General features: G+C 42.9%; 1 protein-coding gene across 2 annotated transcripts in view; it reads left to right on the plus strand.

The window, feature by feature from the left end:
- Positions 1 to 18,963, plus strand: part of LOC114147765 (inactive dipeptidyl peptidase 10-like) — a 45,770-nt gene that overhangs the window by 15,031 nt on the left and 11,776 nt on the right. For both annotated transcript variants that reach the window (XM_028022370.1, XM_028022371.1), the window contains exons 4-10: positions 4,865 to 4,959; positions 5,156 to 5,230; positions 7,029 to 7,081; positions 7,158 to 7,239; positions 13,351 to 13,471; positions 14,077 to 14,231; positions 14,765 to 14,862. In XM_028022370.1, coding sequence (XP_027878171.1) covers positions 4,865 to 4,959; positions 5,156 to 5,230; positions 7,029 to 7,081; positions 7,158 to 7,239; positions 13,351 to 13,471; positions 14,077 to 14,231; positions 14,765 to 14,862 — 679 coding nt within the window. The remainder of the gene's footprint in view (positions 1 to 4,864; positions 4,960 to 5,155; positions 5,231 to 7,028; positions 7,082 to 7,157; positions 7,240 to 13,350; positions 13,472 to 14,076; positions 14,232 to 14,764; positions 14,863 to 18,963) is intronic.

The raw sequence follows: 18,963 nt of genomic DNA on the forward strand, positions 1-18,963 counted from the left end.
ATACTTAAACTCCTCCACTTGGGGCAGGACACCCCCCCTGACCCGGAGAAGGCACTCTACCCTTTTCCGGCTCAAGACCCTGGCCTCGGATTTGGAGGCACTGATCCTCATCCCAGCCGCTTCACACTCGGCTGCGAACCGCTCCAGCGAGAGCTGCAGATCACGATCTGATGAAGCCAAAAGGACCACATCGTCTGCGAAAAGCAGAGATGAGATCCTAAGGCCACCAAATCGGATCCCCTCAACACCTTGGCTGGTCTAGAAATTCTGTCCATGAAAGTGATGAACAGAATCGGTGACAAAGGGCAGCCCTGGCGGAGTCCAACTCTCACCGGAAACGAGCCCGACTTACTGCCGGCAATGCGGACCAGACTCTGACACCGGTCATACAGGGACCTGACAGCCCGTATCAAAGGGCCCGGTACCCCATACTCCCGGAGAACCCCCCACAGGGCTCCCCGAGGGACACGGTCGAACGCCTTCTCCAAGTCCACAAAACACATGTAGACCGGTTGGGCAAACTCCCATGCACCATCCAGGACCCTGCTGAGGGTGTAGAGCTGGTCCAGTGTTCCACGACCAGGACGAAAACCACACTGCTCTTCCTGGATCCGAGGTTCGACTATCCGACGGACCCTCCTCTCCAGGACCCCTGAATAGACCTTGCCAGGGAGGCTTAAGAGTGTGACCCCTCTATAATTGGAGCACACCCTCCGGTCGCCCTTTTTGAACAGGGGGACCACCACCCCAGTCTGCCAATCCAGGGGAACTGCCCCCGATGTCCATGCAATATTGCAGAGTCGCGTCAACCAACACAACCCCACAACATCCAGAGCCTTAAGGAACTCCGGGCGGATCTCATCCACCCCCGGGGCCCTGCCACCGAGGAGCTTTTTAACCACCTCGGCGACCTCGCCCCCAGAGATTGGAGAGCCCAACCCAGAGTCCCCAGGCTCAGCTTCCTGAATGGAAGGCATGTTGGTGGGATTGAGGAGGTCTTCGAAGTACTCTGCCCACCGGCCCACAACGTCCCGAGTAGAGGTCAGCAGCACACCATCCCCACTATAAACAGTATAAACTTTAAATTTTCATTTATTAACAAATTAAAAGTTTAATGCTGGGCGTGCCGTGGTGGCGTAGCGGTTAGCACGACCCGTATTTGGAGGCCTTGAGTCCTCGATGCGGCCGTCGCGGGTTCGACTCCCGGACCCGACAACATTTGCCGCATGTCTTCCCCCCTTTCCTTCCCCGTTTCCTGTCAGCCTGCTGTCATATAAGGGACACTAGAGCCACAAAAAGACCCTGGAGGGGTAAAAAAAAAAAAAAAAGTTTAATGCAATTAATCGCTTTACTCTTATATTTTTACATCCTGAGGTCCAGAACCGGAACCTCTGCATTGTGTTTCCAGTACGGCCATAAATCTGACGCACAGCTACATCCACTAACAGCAGCGATGGAAGAGACTTCCCTGGCTTAATTTCTGCTTCTGAACGATCTGATTGGATACTGGGCAACACTATTGTCATGTTCAACTTGTTCTAAAAAGTGTTAGCCTATCAGCGAATCTATGCTAGCCTTAATTAGCATCTTAATATAAACATGCAGGAGCTAATGCTAATGTCAGCGTAAAGAATAGTAGCGTATGCTAATGTTAGCTTCCACAGTGCCAGCTAACAATAATGTTAGCTTCCACAGTAGCAGCTAACGCCCTGCCGCAGGGTTTCAGTCAGGGCCTTCAATAGACGTCATACCCAGGGGTGTAAATTAGCACCCCCCACTGGCCAGATGCGGGTAAAAGTCTGAAGTGGCGTAAATGGGCTCTTTGCACCTGCCGCGCTGACGTCACAACCGCATGCGCAAATGCTGCTCTCTTTTTTCCGCTTTGAGTTACCATGACAGCTAGAAAAGACAAAGTCTTATTTCAGACACAAATAAAACAATACTATGAACATTGCTGTCTTCCTAATATAATGGGCTTTTAAGTTTTCATGGATTTCCAAACGATCCTGAATTAAGAAGATGGTGGCTTGTAAATATTCGTCGCTACCAGTTAAAGCTAACGCAGCACAGCAAAGTTTACAGCCTTCACTTCACTCCGGATCAACTTCTTCAGCCTAAAGCAGAAGGTAAAGGAGCCTCCTGTGTTATTTCCATGGAATCACTTCTGTATTCAGCCTGAAAGAGTTTATGGGAACCAGAGAGCAGACCAGAACCAGACAGCCGAGCTACTGACCCGCCTGTACAAACTGCTGTAAACACCGTCCTGCTTCACAAGAAACATGCTAAACTAATAAAGCGAAATAACACGGAGACCTTAAGGAACACGGCCATATTTTTCTAAAAGCAACAACTCTGAACCTGAACAGTCAGCTGAACTAGAACTCCGACACCAGAGCTGCTCTACTGTTAAGCTATGGGCTTGTTGTTCCTCAGGCTGCAGAAGCAAAAAGCCTGAACCGTAAAATCCCCGTTACTTGGTCTCTGACACTAACGACAATAAACCACCTAATATACTTGAACACAAGGTAAAAACATTGTCCGTTAGAATGGATGAAAAATGTTTAGATACTTAGATAGCACATTTTTACAAGAAAATGTCAGAGAATATTTCCTACTAGCATAAGCTAAAGCTAATGTTAGCCAGTTTAAAGAAAGTAAAACTCACCTTCGTATCTGTGTATAACGAGGCGAACATCTTAAAACTTTTCTCCAGCTTATTGTCGGGGCTTCGGATCGATGTTCATCATTAACTGTTACCTTGGACAAGCCCTGCAAATACTGAGTGTAAAGAGACTTTTGCAATAGATCAGAAACGATTGAGCCGCTTTTCTCCGAACGCGGAAGCTGAGGAGCAAAGAGCCCATTGGAGCAACTCACCGCAACTGTGGCGGGTTGACAAGCTGAATAGAATAAAAACTGATCAGTTTTAGTTTCTGTCCAGGTGAAGACTGACCGTCTGGACTACAGACTGATACATATACTGTGTGTGGGACGGCCCTAGGCAGTCATAATTTAACAAAAAAATATATTAAATATAATTTTTTATCGACCGCGAAAGCCCATTGGTTGATTTTATTGACCTTGGCCCGCCCCTCCCCTCCGAGGTTATAAATAGCGCCATTTCAGCTAACGGTTAGCTGCTAGCCGGAGTCCGAGAAAAGTGAGAGGTTGAGAGACGGGGCGGGTCAGAAAAACTGCAACATTCAGAGATACGCGTCAAACTATCCGATATGTTAATTACTACACACACATTACTATGTTAATTACCGCTGGAGCAGAGAATTAATTATTATTCAGGGGATTTATTATTGTCAGAGGAGGAGGATGAGAGAGACGTGACCAGGGACAGATTGAGGAAGAGTTCAGATTAGCTGCTGCTGCCCGGTAAGAAGGCGAGAAAATGTTCCTCATGAAGAGGGAGTGTTTCATGCAGGTGTGTGTGTGTGTGGGGGGTGAGAGAGAGTCCGGGAGGGGGAAGCTAACACTAAGCTAGCAGGAAGTCACAACAACACTGGGATGACACAGGAATGATGACGGCGCGTGGAATTTCACAGATGTTTTTAGTAATAAGAAAAATTGTGAATTTTAATAGAAAACGTAATAAGTAAGGGAAAATAAATACAAGACTTAGAAAACATCTATTGATACCATTTTAAAATGTTTAAAAAATGACTAGACACATCTTAACTAAATACTATCTGGGGCAGTTGTAGCCAAAATGGAAATGTTGGCTGTTAGTAATTACTGCACTACATCTCTGTTAAGGTGTCCTAATAATATATGTTAATTTATATTATATTATAATAATATTATGTTAAATTATTCTGTATAAGTACATACAGAATAATATGTATGTACATATTATTATTTACTGACAAGAAGTATAGCAAACGTCTTGTCAGTAAATCAGTTTTCATAGAGTTAATACTAAATCATATGTTTTATATAATTTGCTTGTTCTGTGAACAATGTAAATTGTTCACATTTAAATTGTTCACATTTTAAATGTGAACAATAAAAATAAATAACTGTTCAGTAAAGTTTGTATGAGAATGTAACAGAAAAGAATCACTCACCCATTACTGTTAGCCACTCGTAGCGCTCATAGTCTTTAAAAGGCCTCACAAAGTTCTTACTGGTCTGTTAGTGAATCCAGGCTTGGTGTGGCTTTTCCATTTTTAGTTATTTATTTTTTAAAGGTGAAAGAGCGTCGTTAAAAAGGCGATTTTGATAAGTCAGCAACTAGTAAACCGGAGCTGAAGCAGAGCCATTTTGTAAACACCAGGTTCACAACAGCGATGGGAAAGCAGGAAGCTCTCAGCCGGGCCTGCGGGGCGGACCGTCACTGGATGTCAGCTCTGATTGGCTGATTAGTCTGTCAGTCATGCCATTGTAGAATCAAAATTAAATTATAGATATAATTAAAGATGATTGAAACATTTTACACTTTTTCTTTTCGATTTTATAGGGGTAGCAGAGAAGGCCCTGACAGCCCACCACTGAGTAGCAGCTAATGCTAATGTTAGCATCCACAGTAGCAGCTAATGCTAATGTTAGCGTCCACAGTTCACATTTCTGAAGGATTTGAAGCTGAAATCTTAAAGATAAACACAGTCTGGATGTTTTAAAAAATCTTTATTGAGACAGAATACGGCGCAATAAAATACTTTTAATCTGAAATTTTTATGAAATAATAATTTTGAACAGAACCAGCAGAAACCCAACAACAGAATAAAAACCAATAAGCAATTAAGCAGTTGATTTTGATGGACTCGGTGCAGCGCTGAGGTTCAGCTCCGACATGACAGAAAATAATATTTAATTACTGTTTTTAAATAAACGTTTAGTGTTTCTGTCGCTGCAGCGCGGGAAGTCGTCTACCGCAGCTGGAACGGAGACGTTTTCAAACTCAACGTCGACAGCAACGAGACCGAGCTGCTGCTGAAAAACTCAACGTTTGTGAGTCAAACTAACAGATTCAGATAAAATAACAACAGTAAGCTCTTATTGTGGAGGGCTGGTGGCTCTAACCCTGCTGTTAAACTTCCTGTCTTCCACCAATCAGCTCTTTCCAGTAAACAATTAATTTGCTGTTTTATTTCTGGCTGAATTTTTTATGTACAGCAGAAAATATTTAATTTCTTTTTCTGTACAGGCAACGTTTAAGGCTACTAAGTTTGCAGTTTCTCCAGACAAGAAGTTTGTTCTGCTGGGATACAACGTTCAGCCGGTGAGTCTCAGGTCTGGTTCTGGTCCAAACACCGGACCAGTTAAAGTTCAGACATGTTATAACAACATCATAAGTTATTCCTAATCAGATATTAAAACTTTAAATCAGATAGTAAAACTTTTCCTGTTTCAGTAACTAAATAGAATAATTTGTTATGCTATTTATCACTAAACCTTTTAAATGATCTGAGGAAGACCAGACGATGATGTCACGGCTCTTCACGTCCCTGATTGGTTCCTTCATATCATGTGACTAAACCCTACATCTGGCTTCTAAGAATCAGGAAAAAAATGATTTAGTGTTTAATTTGCAGGAACTCAACAGTGTCCCTTTGGAAGGTCAAAGGTCAGGTAATCAGTGAATCTGAGGTCATGATTGAAAGTTTGGATGGAGCCGTTTGGGAACAATAACCAATAATCATCCTCCCCCCTCAGAATGCGGCTGATTAACGTCTCGTTTTAACATTTAACCTCCAGGGGGAGTAAAAGATGGCCGCCGGGTTCTGCTCCATTAGAAGTGATCCGATGTTCTGTAAGTCTCAGAACACGGCTGATTAACGTTGCCCTGGTAGAGACTGAACGGGAACAATCGAGGGAAAATGTCTGAATTCAGAGAAAGCAGATTTAACTTTCCTTCAGGAGAAATGAGAGGAAACATTCTGCTACTATAGTTTATAGTTCAGAAATAAACTGTTTGTTACTAAAATCACAATAATCTAACAAAACAACAGCTGCTGGTTTATTCTGGTTATTTAGAATATTTCTAGTTTGGGCTCGTCTGCATTAGCGGGCCTCCTCTGGGCATTTTGGCAAATTATTATTATTATTCATGTTTTTAAATTTTATTCAATTAATGACACATGCTAAATCATTTAATTGGTTATCTATTTAGACTTGGCACTCTTCGCTCTCCGTACTCTTCATTATGTTTAACATAAAAAATGAGAAACAGGCCTGTGACCAGGGAGAAGCAGCAGTCATCAGGCTGTTTCCATCCTGCAGGATTAAAGTATCTAGCAGTATGCTTGCTATGGCAACAGATCCATAGCATTAGCTAACAGTTAGCATTAGCTAACAGTTAGCATTAGCCCATCGCTGGGTCTCCTCAGGCTCATACCCAGTTACCTGGATACTCCACACTGTGCAGTTCCTGCTGATTTTGGCCAGAGAGTCAGGATGATGAAACGTTTCGGTCGTGTCGGCCTTCGATCCAACTGGAAAAACTTAATTTCTGAAATTATTGTATTAGAGAGATTGAGATATTGTCTGAATAGGAAAGTTTTTGCTCTTAAAAAATAGGAGCGTGTTCTTGAGTTCTCAAAATGAAAAGGCCAGTAATGCGAACCTGAATGATTTATATCTTTAAGTTTATATATAAGTGGGTTACTTTTTTCAAATTGCTGTTAATTATTTACATGCCTCCTGTTTTTGTTTTAGTTTTCTATATCTGTTCTGTATACGTTCTGTCCTGTTGTAGTTTTTTTTTCTGTCTAAATTTTCAAAACTATCTAACAAATATAAAATTAAAAAAAACATAAATATATAAATTATGCAGAGGTCAGCACTGATGGGATATTATAAGAAAACCTAGAAGTTAAAACAAAACCTCCCGACTGTCATGAAGCATACATCATCACCAATTACTGCACACATCTGCAGCTGTTTATGACGAGACATAATAAGATGATTACATTCTGACTCCTCATAATTCCCATTAAACGTATTTTGGATCAGAAATAAATCAGCAAATTTATCTGCAGACATGGAGACGGGTTGATGATGTTGTGTTTGGGTTCCAGGTCTACAAGCATTCCTTCCTGGCGTCCTTCCTGATCTACGACCTGTCCACCAGGTGAGCCGCTGCCTCTCATCTCATGTCAGGCACTGCAGCCGCTCTGGATGCTTCATGCGGTGCGTTCACTGTCCAGGGAAGTGTGGGAGCTCAACCCACCGGAGGTGTCAGACTCCGTCCTGCAGTTCGCCTCGTGGGGCGTTCAGGGCCAGCAGCTGGTGAGACATTCAGGACCGTCTTACACTTTTTATGTTTTAATAACAAAAATATTTTTTCTGTCAGATGCATGCTGAGTGTAAACATGAGAAATAATATAACCTTTTGATTTTAGCAAATGGCTGCAATAACCCTCGTTTTTCGTGGGGATTGCGTTCCGAAAAGAACCAGTGATAGGCGAAATCCGTGAAGTAGTTACCTTTATTTTTTACAATTATTATAAAGCATAATTAAATACTCTGCATTGAAACCAAAGAACAAAACCTGTTTTCAGGTCCCAGCATGTTTTTAACAAATAGAACAATTTCTTTCAAATAACTACGGTAAAATAATCATTTTAATCATCAATACAAAGTACAGTAGGACAAATTGTGACTGGCGTATTTCTCTGTTCCTCTGACTGTGACGCTGCGGCCTCACTCCGCTCTCTACTGGCTTTTTCTTCTGAAGCCTGAGCGGCAGGTGAGTTTTTTCAAGAGAAGAACATAGTTATCGGTAGTTGTTGTTGCTCTTTTTTATTCTTTTTATTTATTCAAAAATATTTGCCAAAATTTGCCAAGCTGTATTACGTATATTTAAATACCGTAACGTTATTGGCACGTTACGGTATATAGAGAAGAAGCGCGGAGACTGTTTAGCCAATCAGGACGCAGAACACAATGCACTGTGAAAGAAAACTGCACAAACAAATTCATGAAGCAGCGAGACCGTGAAAGGTGAACCGCCTTATAGCGAGGGCTCACTGTATATCCACCTTATTCCGAGCCCCCATGAGGCTTTGCGTGATTTATGGGCGCGACTTCCGCCTCTAACCGGAACTGCCATTTGTTTACATGTTAGCAACTCACTAACATGTAAAGCAGGGGTGTCAAGCTCAAATCCAGAGTGGGCCAAAATTTTAAATTGAACAAAGCCGCGGGCCAAGGTTGAACAAATGAATCTTTTAATATGGACCCAAACAAGTTTTGATTTAACAATAAATATTGAACAAGCAAGGCTTATATAACTTAAAAGTGCAGGTGTGCAAAATTGAGTTGCTAATAATAATAATAAAACATATAAATGGAATATTAAATAAAATTTAAATAAAAATTGAAAGCCTCCTTTCTGAGGTAAATGTCAAAATTAGCTTCGTGCACAGACTAATAAATTTGAAAATAAAATAACAACTATGAATAAATCATTAAATAAACTATGAATAAACCATTCAGGCCTTGGAGTAACAAGAAAAGGTGCATAGAAAACGTATTTATTGCTCATTTTGCGACACACTGATCTACTCTGATGCAGCCAAGCCAGATACCTGGCATCTTTTCTTGGATGCCAGTTCATCAATGTTGGGGCTCAGAGTTTGAGCTGAGGAAACCTTCATTATCGAACAAAGGTGTTCGTCAGTCAGACGTCTCCTGTGAGACGTTTTGGTCATCTTCACTGAGGAGAAAAGTTGCTCACATACATATGTAAACAGATATTCTGTCTCCCACCTGTCCAGAAAAGTTCTATTTTCTGTCTTTCTTTTTGCCATTTTTTGGTAGGGTAACACAGTGACAGCTGTAGTTTGAGGTCACAGTGTGGTTTGGGGGAGAGGCCCGGGGATGCGGGGTGCGCCGGGGCTTTCACCCAAGGAGTGCGCAAGAAGACGGATCACCACCTTCCTAATACATCCATGTCCGCTACCATAAGTGCTACTGACACAGAGGAGGAGGCGTGTCTGCCTCTGTCCTGATTGACGCGCCAAAAAACAGCAGAGCATTATGGGATTTGTAGTATAAGCGGTGAGTGCGGCGTCACAGCGTTGCCACTGTATAATACCGGCGGGCCGGCTCTAATATTAATTTGAAATTGCCTCGCGGGCCAAATATAATTACACTGCGGGCCAAATTTGGCCCGCGGGCCAGAGTTTGACACCTATGCTCTAAACCAGGGGTCTCAAACTCCAGTCCTGGAGGGCCGCAGTCCTGCAACTTTAAGATGAGCCTCTGCTGCCCCACCTGAACAGAATAATTAGGTCATTAAGCCGTTTCATTCCAGTGTTTTGTACCTGTGGCACATCTAAAAACTGCAGGACTGCGGCCCTCGAGGTGTGGAGTTTGAGACCCCTGATCTAAACTGAAGCCTCTCAGGTTGTTGAGCAGCAACAGTTGCTCCTCTGAGGTATTTGCCGATGCCTTTCTGCCCTGGCATTGTGCTAACTCACCTGTAGACGCCACAGCAGCAGTGGACACGTGTCCGCTAACAGTGGAGCTAATTTATGTTTAGCATTTTTGCTAACTTTGAAAACGCTTAGCGATCTTAGTTTCCTCTCAATACATTTTTCTGGATAAATTCTAAATCTCTAAATTACCTGGCTGTTTTTAAACTTTCAGATGAATAAAGTTCAATATTTGTTTTGAAGTTTTGCTTATTAACTGTTTAAAATCCTTCAGGACGTTTCTACTCATGCTCTTATTTTGAAGTGGGTGTAGTCTGATTACACAGAAGCTTTGTTTCCTTATGTTCTTATGATGCGGCGCAGCAAATGACGTATATTCTGAACCCAGAATGCATTGCTGTAGTTCTGTTGTGAACATTGTAAAATGTCCTGATATTCTGTGGTTTCTAACTGTCGTTGTTGTCGGTCAGGCTAAATCTGCGACAGTTAGCAAAAGTCAACAACTAGAATCTGAAGCAGGAGTGGAAAGACTCACTTCCTGAAACACAAACCAACCAACTACGGTAGTTGGTTTGTGGTTTTTAGTTGGTTTGTGGTTGGTTGGTAGTTGGTTGGTCGTTAGTTGGTTTGTGGTTTTTAATTGGTTTGTGGTTGGTAGTTGGTACTTGGTTTGTAGTTGGTTGGTGGTTGGTCACTAGTTGGTTTGTGGTTGGTTGGTAGTTGGTTTGTGGTTTTTAGTTGGTTTGTGGGTGGTAGTTGGTACTTGGTTTGTAGTTGGTTGGTGGTCGCTAGTTGGTTTGTGGGTGGTAGTTGGTTTGTGGTTTTTAGTTGGTTTGTAGTTGGTTGGTGGTTGGTACTTGGTTTGTAGTTGGTTGGTGGTTGGTCACTAGTTGGTTTGTGGTTTTTAGTTGGTTTGTAGTTGGTTGGTGGTTGCTAGTTGGTTGGTGGGTGGTAGTTGGTTTGTGGTTTTTAGTTGGTTTGTAGTTGGTTGGTGGTTGGTACTTGGTTTGTAGTTGGTTGGTGGTTGGTCACTAGTTGGTTTGTAGTTGGTTGGTGGTTGGTCACTAGTTGGTTTGTGGTTTTTAGTTGGTTTGTAGTTGGTTGGTGGTTGGTCACTAGTTGGTTTGTGGTTTTTAGTTGGTTGGTAGTTGGTTGTTCAGTCTGTGGTTCAACTTGTTTGTTGCTCAGACTGGAAACATTTCCTGTAGGTGTTTTGTTTTGGAAAACATCATGTCCTGTTTATCGCTGAGTGTCTCTGGTCACATGCTGGCTGTTTGTCCCAGTCGCCCGCCCCCCCTTGTTTGTTTCCACGGCGACACACAGAGGGGGCTGGGGGGGTTCTGTGAAAATGTCCAGGCAGGAATGCGCTCTGGTGGATCGGATGTCTGTCTGAAGGCTCATATAAAGGCCGGTCGGCCGGCCCCCGGACCAGAATAGACCCGGAGCGCCGCAGCAGCAACACAGCGTCTCGTCTGAATGAACGGCCAGAGTTTGACACCTATGATGTAAAGGCTATGAAATATGTGGGACTTACATGTGGCAATATTGTTTTACCGCTATCTACAGCTAATGCGGGGAGGGATGGCGACTTGAAGAAATGGCCGCAAATAACCCGCACTAGCATAGTTAGCTCCTTCACTGACTCAGTTGCTTCGGATGCAGATGCGGGTTTTCTTCCCATGGTTTTCTGTCCACACATTGAAATGATCACATAAAGCATTTTGGGTTCTATGTTCAGGTTTAGAACTTTTAGCCAAGTTCTTTTTGTTTCCTTATCTGTCGGTGGACGATGAAAACTACCGCTTTTGTTCTGGGAGCCTTTAAAGACTCACCTGTTACTGCCACTAATTAAACTTGGTCTGATTATTAAAGTACAGCCACGAACAGCACAACGGTCACTGAGCTCCGAAAGGGCAGACACTTTCCAGTGGCAACTTGCTCTCTATAACAGGTTAATGTGTGATTCGGTTCGGTTCTGGTCCAGTGGGGAGATTCTCTGTATTACAGTCTGGAGCGCAGCAGCTGCGGTCATTTCTCCGCTGATTTGCAGCGACACTCGGCAACAGAGAACCTCGAGGTTCTGGTTGTGATGGACTAAACAAACCCAGATATTTTATTTTGTCTTATAAAAATATTCCTGGCATAATGATAAAGACTCAGATCATGAACTTTATCATTTTTTAAATACAAGCGAAACATAAAATTCAGATCACACCAAGCTAATATTATGTAGTTCTGGTGTTTTACACTGTCTGCGCAGAACAGCAGCTCAGATCTCTGACCAGCTTCTCTGCTTTTCTTTTCTTTATTACTGTAAGTTCTTCAGAGAAACGAGCTGCTAGCAGCGCTGCTAATTCACGGTCATTCCGTAACAAAACGTAATGATCGTGTTCCTGTGGCTCCCCGTCACAATTACGATCCTCTGTACTGAGCAGCTCTCTGATAGCAGACGGTGTATCCGTGAACAAGTTCAACTAAATATTGTATTATAACCGAAAAGAGAGATGTAACTTCTATCATGAATATAGATTAGCAAAAAACCCTACAAATTACAATGAAATACTGCTACATCCGGAATGCGCCGGAAGTAAGACCCATAATGGTTTCCCCAGTAAGCCTCCCAGGAATAAGGTGGACAGTATAGCAGTCCCTCAGACCAAAGAAAACACGGAGAGCAGTACATTCACATTTACTTCGTTCGTAACCACGTTTGCTGAAGTGCATCCAAAAAAGCGTGAAAACTAAAAGAAAATCAAAATACATTTGCTTAAGTGCTTTTGTTTGACACAAAACACGAATACATTACATAAAAACGCCAACTCCACGAACCAATACAGCTCTAAACATGTGCCTCGCTCCGCTGTCCCAGGGCTACGAAGCTTATGGCGGTAAAGTCCGTGTTGTGCTGCCTTAGCCGTTAGCCGTTAGCCGGTTCTGAAGAATGTGCGCTGCAGTTCAGTCACAAAGATGAAGAAAATCCTCCTTTTCCTCTTGTGGGATATTTCAGCCCAAAGTGCTGACTGACAGGAGACTAGCAACACTTGCTCTTATCTTTCGGTTAAAACATAATGACTGGTCTGTTTTTCTTTAAAACCAAATCTGAATCTCTTCATTGTCTGATGCAATAATCTGTTTATTCCGATATTAATTCCAGTTATAAATAATATAAAAAGTGGAAAATCAAACAGGGACATTAATGAAAATAAAGACTTTCTTTATACATGATGAATGAAAATATATTTAATCCCATTAACAAATGGAAGCATATTGGCTGCTTCTGATGAATATTCAGACATTTTTTTATGTTTTTTGCTCATTTTTATGTTGTTTGTCTTATTTTGTCTGTTTTCAAAAATCTGTATTTTTCATTATTTTCCAGAGCGAGCAGCAGAGCAATCAGAGGAGCAGATAATAAAAACAATTAGCAGAAAGCAGCATAAATCAATGTCTGATCCAGTTGCTGTTTGGTTTCATTCAGCTGTTTATGGCTCATATTTAGTCTGAGCTTCAGAAAACGATTCAGACGTGAGAGCAAAGGAAACGTCATTTCTCCAAAGTCAGAGTGATTCTGTAATCAGTCTGCTGGTCTCACACAGAAAATTAAACTTTTATAATTAGTTTAAAATCTTTAAAAACTGTTTAAAAAGTTTCAGCAGAAATGTAAACAGCTTTTATCACTTTAACCTGCCTGCAAGAAGATGATAATGATGGTGTCTCATAGCAACAGGTACGAGAGGCTGAAACCTCTCTGATCACCTTTAACCTTTGACCTTTACCAGAGGCTGTCTGCAGCATTAATCCTCCAAGTTTCTGAAACCACAGAAACTTTAAGACACAAAAAAGTCTGATAGTCACTGCAGCCGCTGGAAGCCATGTTGGACGCTGGTCAGTCGGTGTCTTCCTGTCTGATCAGCTGATAGATATATGGCTGGTAGATATGTTATTGTCTCTGCTTCTCCAGCTCTACGTCTTTGAAAACAACATCTACTACCAGGCCAACAGCCGGAGTTTCTCCTGGAGGCTGACCTCGTCCGGACAGGAAGCTGCCATTTTCAACGGCATCGCAGACTGGCTTTACGAGGGTAGGGCAGCTGATTGGCTGAGACTACAGCCGACCCGGCTCACCTGATTGGCTGAACCATTAGCAGCAGAAATAGGGAAGCTAGTAGCACCAGAACTGTTTCTATTAATGCATATTAAGGTAAATGTGTTGTTATTAAAGTTATGAACATTTTTACAGGAGGGATTCCAGTCATTATTGTAACTCCAGAAAAAGCTGAGATTCACTGAAATCAGCTACCTGAGCTTCTACGGAGGGCTGAAGCTGACAAATTTAGAAGATACTGTAGAAATATATAAATATTTTTAAATGAGTTCCCGACAGAAAATGTAACAAATATCACTTAAAAATCAATTAAAAAAAAGTTAGAAAGATTGTCTTTATTGCATTAAATCAAAATTTATACAAAGATGTCTGTCTCAATTTATTTATGTTGATCTTTAATTTTAAATCAGATTAAATTCCTTTTTTTCCCATCAATTTCCATAAAATTATTTATCTGCTTTTAATTTAAGTTTTCTAGGTTATGCTACGCTAGGCTAGGCTATACTAAGTTATGCTATACTACACTAGGTTATGGTACTCTAGGCCATGTTATGCTATGCTAACTCTGCCTTGCGTGTCCAGAGGAGGTGCTGGACTCCCCGGTGGCCCACTGGTGGTCCCCTGATGGCTCCAAGCTGGCCTACCTCACCATCGACGACTCGCTGGTGCCCAGCATGATGCTACCTCGCTTCACCGGCTCGCTCTACCCACGAGGGACGGAATACCCCTACCCCAAGGTTGGCTCAGACCCTGCTGATGTGTTAGCTTACATCAGGCTGCAGCAACATTTAACGTCCTAGAAACTAGTCCAGGAAGAAGATCTGCAGATCTCCAGAAGTATCCTGGAATCCTGGAAGTTTGGTTGAGATCTGACTTTCTGAGGCGTTTCATCAGAGCAGTGTGTTTATTTCAGCCTGTCTGCCTGATCCTCAGATCAGAGAAAACGGTCAGAGCAGCTCTCAGGTAGTTATCAGTTTAATGGCCCCTTCTGCCTTCTACCACTAAAACTGCTTCATTAACATAGTTAGCATCAGCTTTACCTCCAGAAGAGCAGAAGCTAGCAGGCTGAGCGGCTCTCCACTGGTAAATAAAAATATATATTTACAAAGCAGATTCTAATGTTTTTGATAAACAAGCATTTCCTCAGAACCCTAGGGCAGAAATAAACTCCCATCTTCCCCAGACGGCCGTGGAAACCCTGCTCCTACCTTTACTATCATCTCATTAAGTCCTCTGCTGCTAATGCTAATCCTGTTTTTGTTTCCTGCAGATGGGGCAGATCAATCCCAGCGTCAGCCTCCATGTCGTCTCTTTAGACAGCAGCTCTGCCTCCATCCAGATCAGGCCTCCTGACAGCCTGGAGAACAGGTCTGACCTTTAACCCCTGCTCCAGACACACAGGACCACTCTAACTCCTACTGGGCTAGCTGCATTAGCATTAGCTTTGGAGAGGCTGCTGACTAGCTTTCTGAGGCTGGTCACATACTGGATCACACAGCATGGATAGGCTAGCGTTAGTTTTGAATAGCATTAACATTGGATAGATGAGTGTGTTAGCATGGATAGGCTAACACCTAGCATACCAATACTGGCCATCTTCTGGGTTGTATACGTACTCTACTGTCTACTAGCACAGATAGGCTAGCTTTAGCTCTAGCTAGCCTAGCCAAGGTTATTAGCCTTGGCTAGGCTAGCGTCAGCATTAGATAGGCTAACAGCTGGCATTCTCAGGCTACCTGAGACTTGTACTTTATATTATCTGTAGCATCATACATCAGTGATGTTGACATGAAACGTGCTTCATCACGGAGCTGAAGTTAGCTTCTGATTGAGTGATTCTAGATAATGTTTCACAACTTTTAGCATCTTTCATTAGCTCTAGTTTGCAAACTTCCATAGACATGAATACGCAGACGCCTTATGGAGCAGGTCGGCCCGTTGCTGCGATACGTCACAGCGTCCGCCATATTGAATGTGGCCTATGTGACGCTAAGCTAATACAAGTAACCGGACCGAACTTCATAAAGTGCGGTTCTACTAAGTATTTTAAGTTAATTCCTGTCATTGACACATTTTCTGACACACACTAATATAAATATATGACTAAAGTCAGAGTTTCTAACTTTTCATATGATTATTTAATTGTTTTGGGGGATTTCTGAATAAAGAGCACAATGTTTTAATTTGCTAGAAATGATTCTGATAGTTTTTATATTGACATTGATGAACAAACACACTTTTACAGTGTTTTATTAAAGTATTTACATGATTCCATAATTTAATGTACATTCAACATTTCAAGACAAGAAAAAAAATAATTTTCTTGTATTTATTTTTTTAGATATTTATAAACATTGTCAAACATATTTTTCTTTTTTCCAGAAAAAAATATTTATTACAATGTAATATATCAACTCTGCTACAGACAGCAGAGTGAAAGAAATTCTAACAGAGTAAATTATTTTTATTTCATTACATAAGCTGTATCCTGTCCCGTCCTTCCAAGCGGCGCTGGTGCTCAGAGGGGATCCCCTCCCCAAAGCTCCTTCCCTCCTGCCTCACCCGGAGGGCCAGGCTGCCGCCACCGCTGGGTCCTCTGTCTGTGGAGCGCCGGCTCCTTTGTCCACGGAGGCGCGGGCGATTCTTCTTTGTGGCTGTGTCCTTGGCGCTCCACCTGCAGCTCCGGATGTTTCTCTTCTTGGTGCCGCCATTCGGATCACAGCCTCGGGGGGCGTCTGCCTGCGCCTGCTTACCAGCCAGTTTCTGGAGGTCTATATGGCGTCTTTGATGGTGGCGAGGGTGAGCCACATCTCCGTGAAGTCCTTTTTCGCCATTTTCCGGTGGCTCACCCCGTACAGCAGTGGTCCCCAGCCTTTTTATTACTGCCGACCGGTCAAGACTTGGCAGTTTTGCTGCGGCCCGGTGGGGGGTGTCAGATATTGCTTCTGCATGTTGGTGTTCCTGCTAAAGCCTTTTTATTTTGTCTCGATTTTCCATTTACGACAATCTTACAACATCCTGTAGTGTGTGGTGTGTTACGTGGAAGGGGAACTAATACACTTCCTCTTCCATGAAAGAGGAAGAATACGCCCGATCTAAAATCGTTCGTATTCAACATTGTCTTGGCCTGATTATCGCAGCCTGTGGGGTTTTTACTGGCTGGGAGCGAAACGCAGCCTGTTGAATGTGACAGGTAGCCAATCAGAAAGCGCAGTGGCGTAAAAATGGAGGGAATCCCAGACAGTTGTCATGGCAACCGAGAGTCCGGTGGACATCAGAGGTGATATGTGGAAATATTTATTACTATGTGTAAAGGTTATTTTTATATGTGTAGTTATGTTTATTCAGTTAAAAATGTTAACTACAAAAAAACATAACTCACTTCCAAATCATAGAGCAGCAAATAGAGCGGCTGCTCCGCCATCTTTTATCAAACTTCTTTTCTTTTTTATCGCTTAAAATGAGCCACAAACTATCACTGCTGCTTCTACATCATCATCCTGTTTGATTATTCTGGTCTGTTGGGGTTTTACTGGATTTTCTTCTGGAATCGGTTCTGTGGTGTGTTGCTGCTGGACTCAAGAACCGACCGAACCTGTTGGACTTTTATCGGCTCTGTGGTCACAGAGGTTTGGAAAATCGGCCCACAATCCTTAAATGGTGTGAACCAGACCTAAAACTCACAAGCTCCTCTCCTCTCGTCTCTCCACTGCCCTAACGCTCTCTGACTCTGGTCGCTATGGTAACGTTTACATATCCCTTCAAAATAAGATACAGATGCGCCACAAAAACGAACATTTTACTTTGGTGAAAACTTGAACTCAGGATAACGACTAATGGAGCCCTGAGCTTGTTTCTCTGCAACCAGACGGTCCATCTGGGAGAGACGAGAGACAATGAGACCGGAAGTGTTGCTGATGCTCCGGGTTCTTGGTCTCTAGTGGAGAAGCAGCTTGAAGCTTCATTGCCTCATTAACATCCGGTCACCATATCATGCAGAGCTTGGACTGTGGGAATCACCTGCTGGGATAAATCCCTCCTCCTGTCTCTTCTCTGGGCCTTTTCCCTTCACAAAGAAACTTTACAAACAATCTGATCCGTTTCTGACTCATTTTGCTGCTTGTGGCTCCATGTTGGCGGCAAGACGGAACCGAGAGAGTCCGGTTAAAGGATTTTCAAAATAAAAGATCCTCCAGACTCAAATAATTCATAAAACGGAAATATTTAATTATTTCTTGCGCGGCCCGGTACCAATTGGTCCACGGACCGGCACCGGGCCGCGACCCGGGGGTTGGGGACCACGGCCGTACAGCACTAGCTTTGCATCGAGGACCTCCCTTACCTGTGGCCTTCGCCTACAGGTCCACAGCAGCGCTGCACTCCCACAGCAGGAGCCTCGCTGACTCTGGCGCGCCACAAACGGGTCGGGGGCAGATGGACGTCGCCGACATGCCGCGGGAGCATAACGGCTCTGACCGGGAGGATCCCATGAGAAACCATCCATGACATCCTGGAGTCTGTTTGGAAGGACGGGACGGCTCACGTTGCGCCAAACTGCGGTGGCGTCTCCATACAGGAGGCCGCGCACTGGAGTCACTGGTTCCTAGTCCTGAACAACAGAAATAATAAAACGATGGGTAGTTAAAATCTTGCTCTCCTGTCTTTCCAGTTTAAAATGTTCTAAAAATTCCTGTATAAAAGCATATGCCGGTGTACATATGCTGTATTAATACACTAATACTTCAGATTGAGATATTTAAAAATACACAAAAAGTGAAAGAATAAAACATTTATTTATTATACTGGGAACACTGGCCACAGGCAGGGCTTCAGTCTGCTGGTCCTGAGACGTCCTGCTACTCAGGCTAAAGCCCAGGATAAAAGAGAAATTATCCAAAAGTCTAATAGAAAATACATCTATTTTTCCTTCACATTCAGAAAAAAGACATTTTCATCATGTTGGGCTCTGACTCGTAGCATCTTTATAGCTAAAGATGGCGGCGTTGTGAAGCTGAGCTGTGAAACAGAAGAACAGCAGCTCCAGCTCTGACCCTGACTGACCTTTCCTCTCTAAATCCCCTGGTCTTTAATGCACTTCCTCTCTAACAGCGGTTTCTCATCAGCTCTCTCATTAAAACAAGATGAAAACGTTAGCTACGCTAACAATCAGTGGTTACTTCGGGCCAATTTAGCTACATAGGAAATATTTCTCGGTTGTTTAGAAGCTAGTTTCTGGCTGCAAAGTGAAGTAATTCTGCTCTTTCATCCTTACCTGTGAAAGGTAAAGCCAATGAATTCAGTTTGTTTTGTAAAACGGTTGAAACAAGTCCACACAGGACAGGACTTGGAGCTCCGATCGCTCTGCTGCCACACACAACATGGCGGCCACGTAACGTAGGACTCTGCACTCAATGAGGCGTCTACATATCATGTCTATGACAAACTTCAAACATGAACTAGATTATTCTA

The sequence above is a fragment of the Xiphophorus couchianus genome, chromosome 7 (genome assembly GCF_001444195.1).
Source record: "Xiphophorus couchianus chromosome 7, X_couchianus-1.0, whole genome shotgun sequence".
NCBI classification, from domain to species: Eukaryota; Metazoa; Chordata; class Actinopteri; order Cyprinodontiformes; family Poeciliidae; genus Xiphophorus; species Xiphophorus couchianus.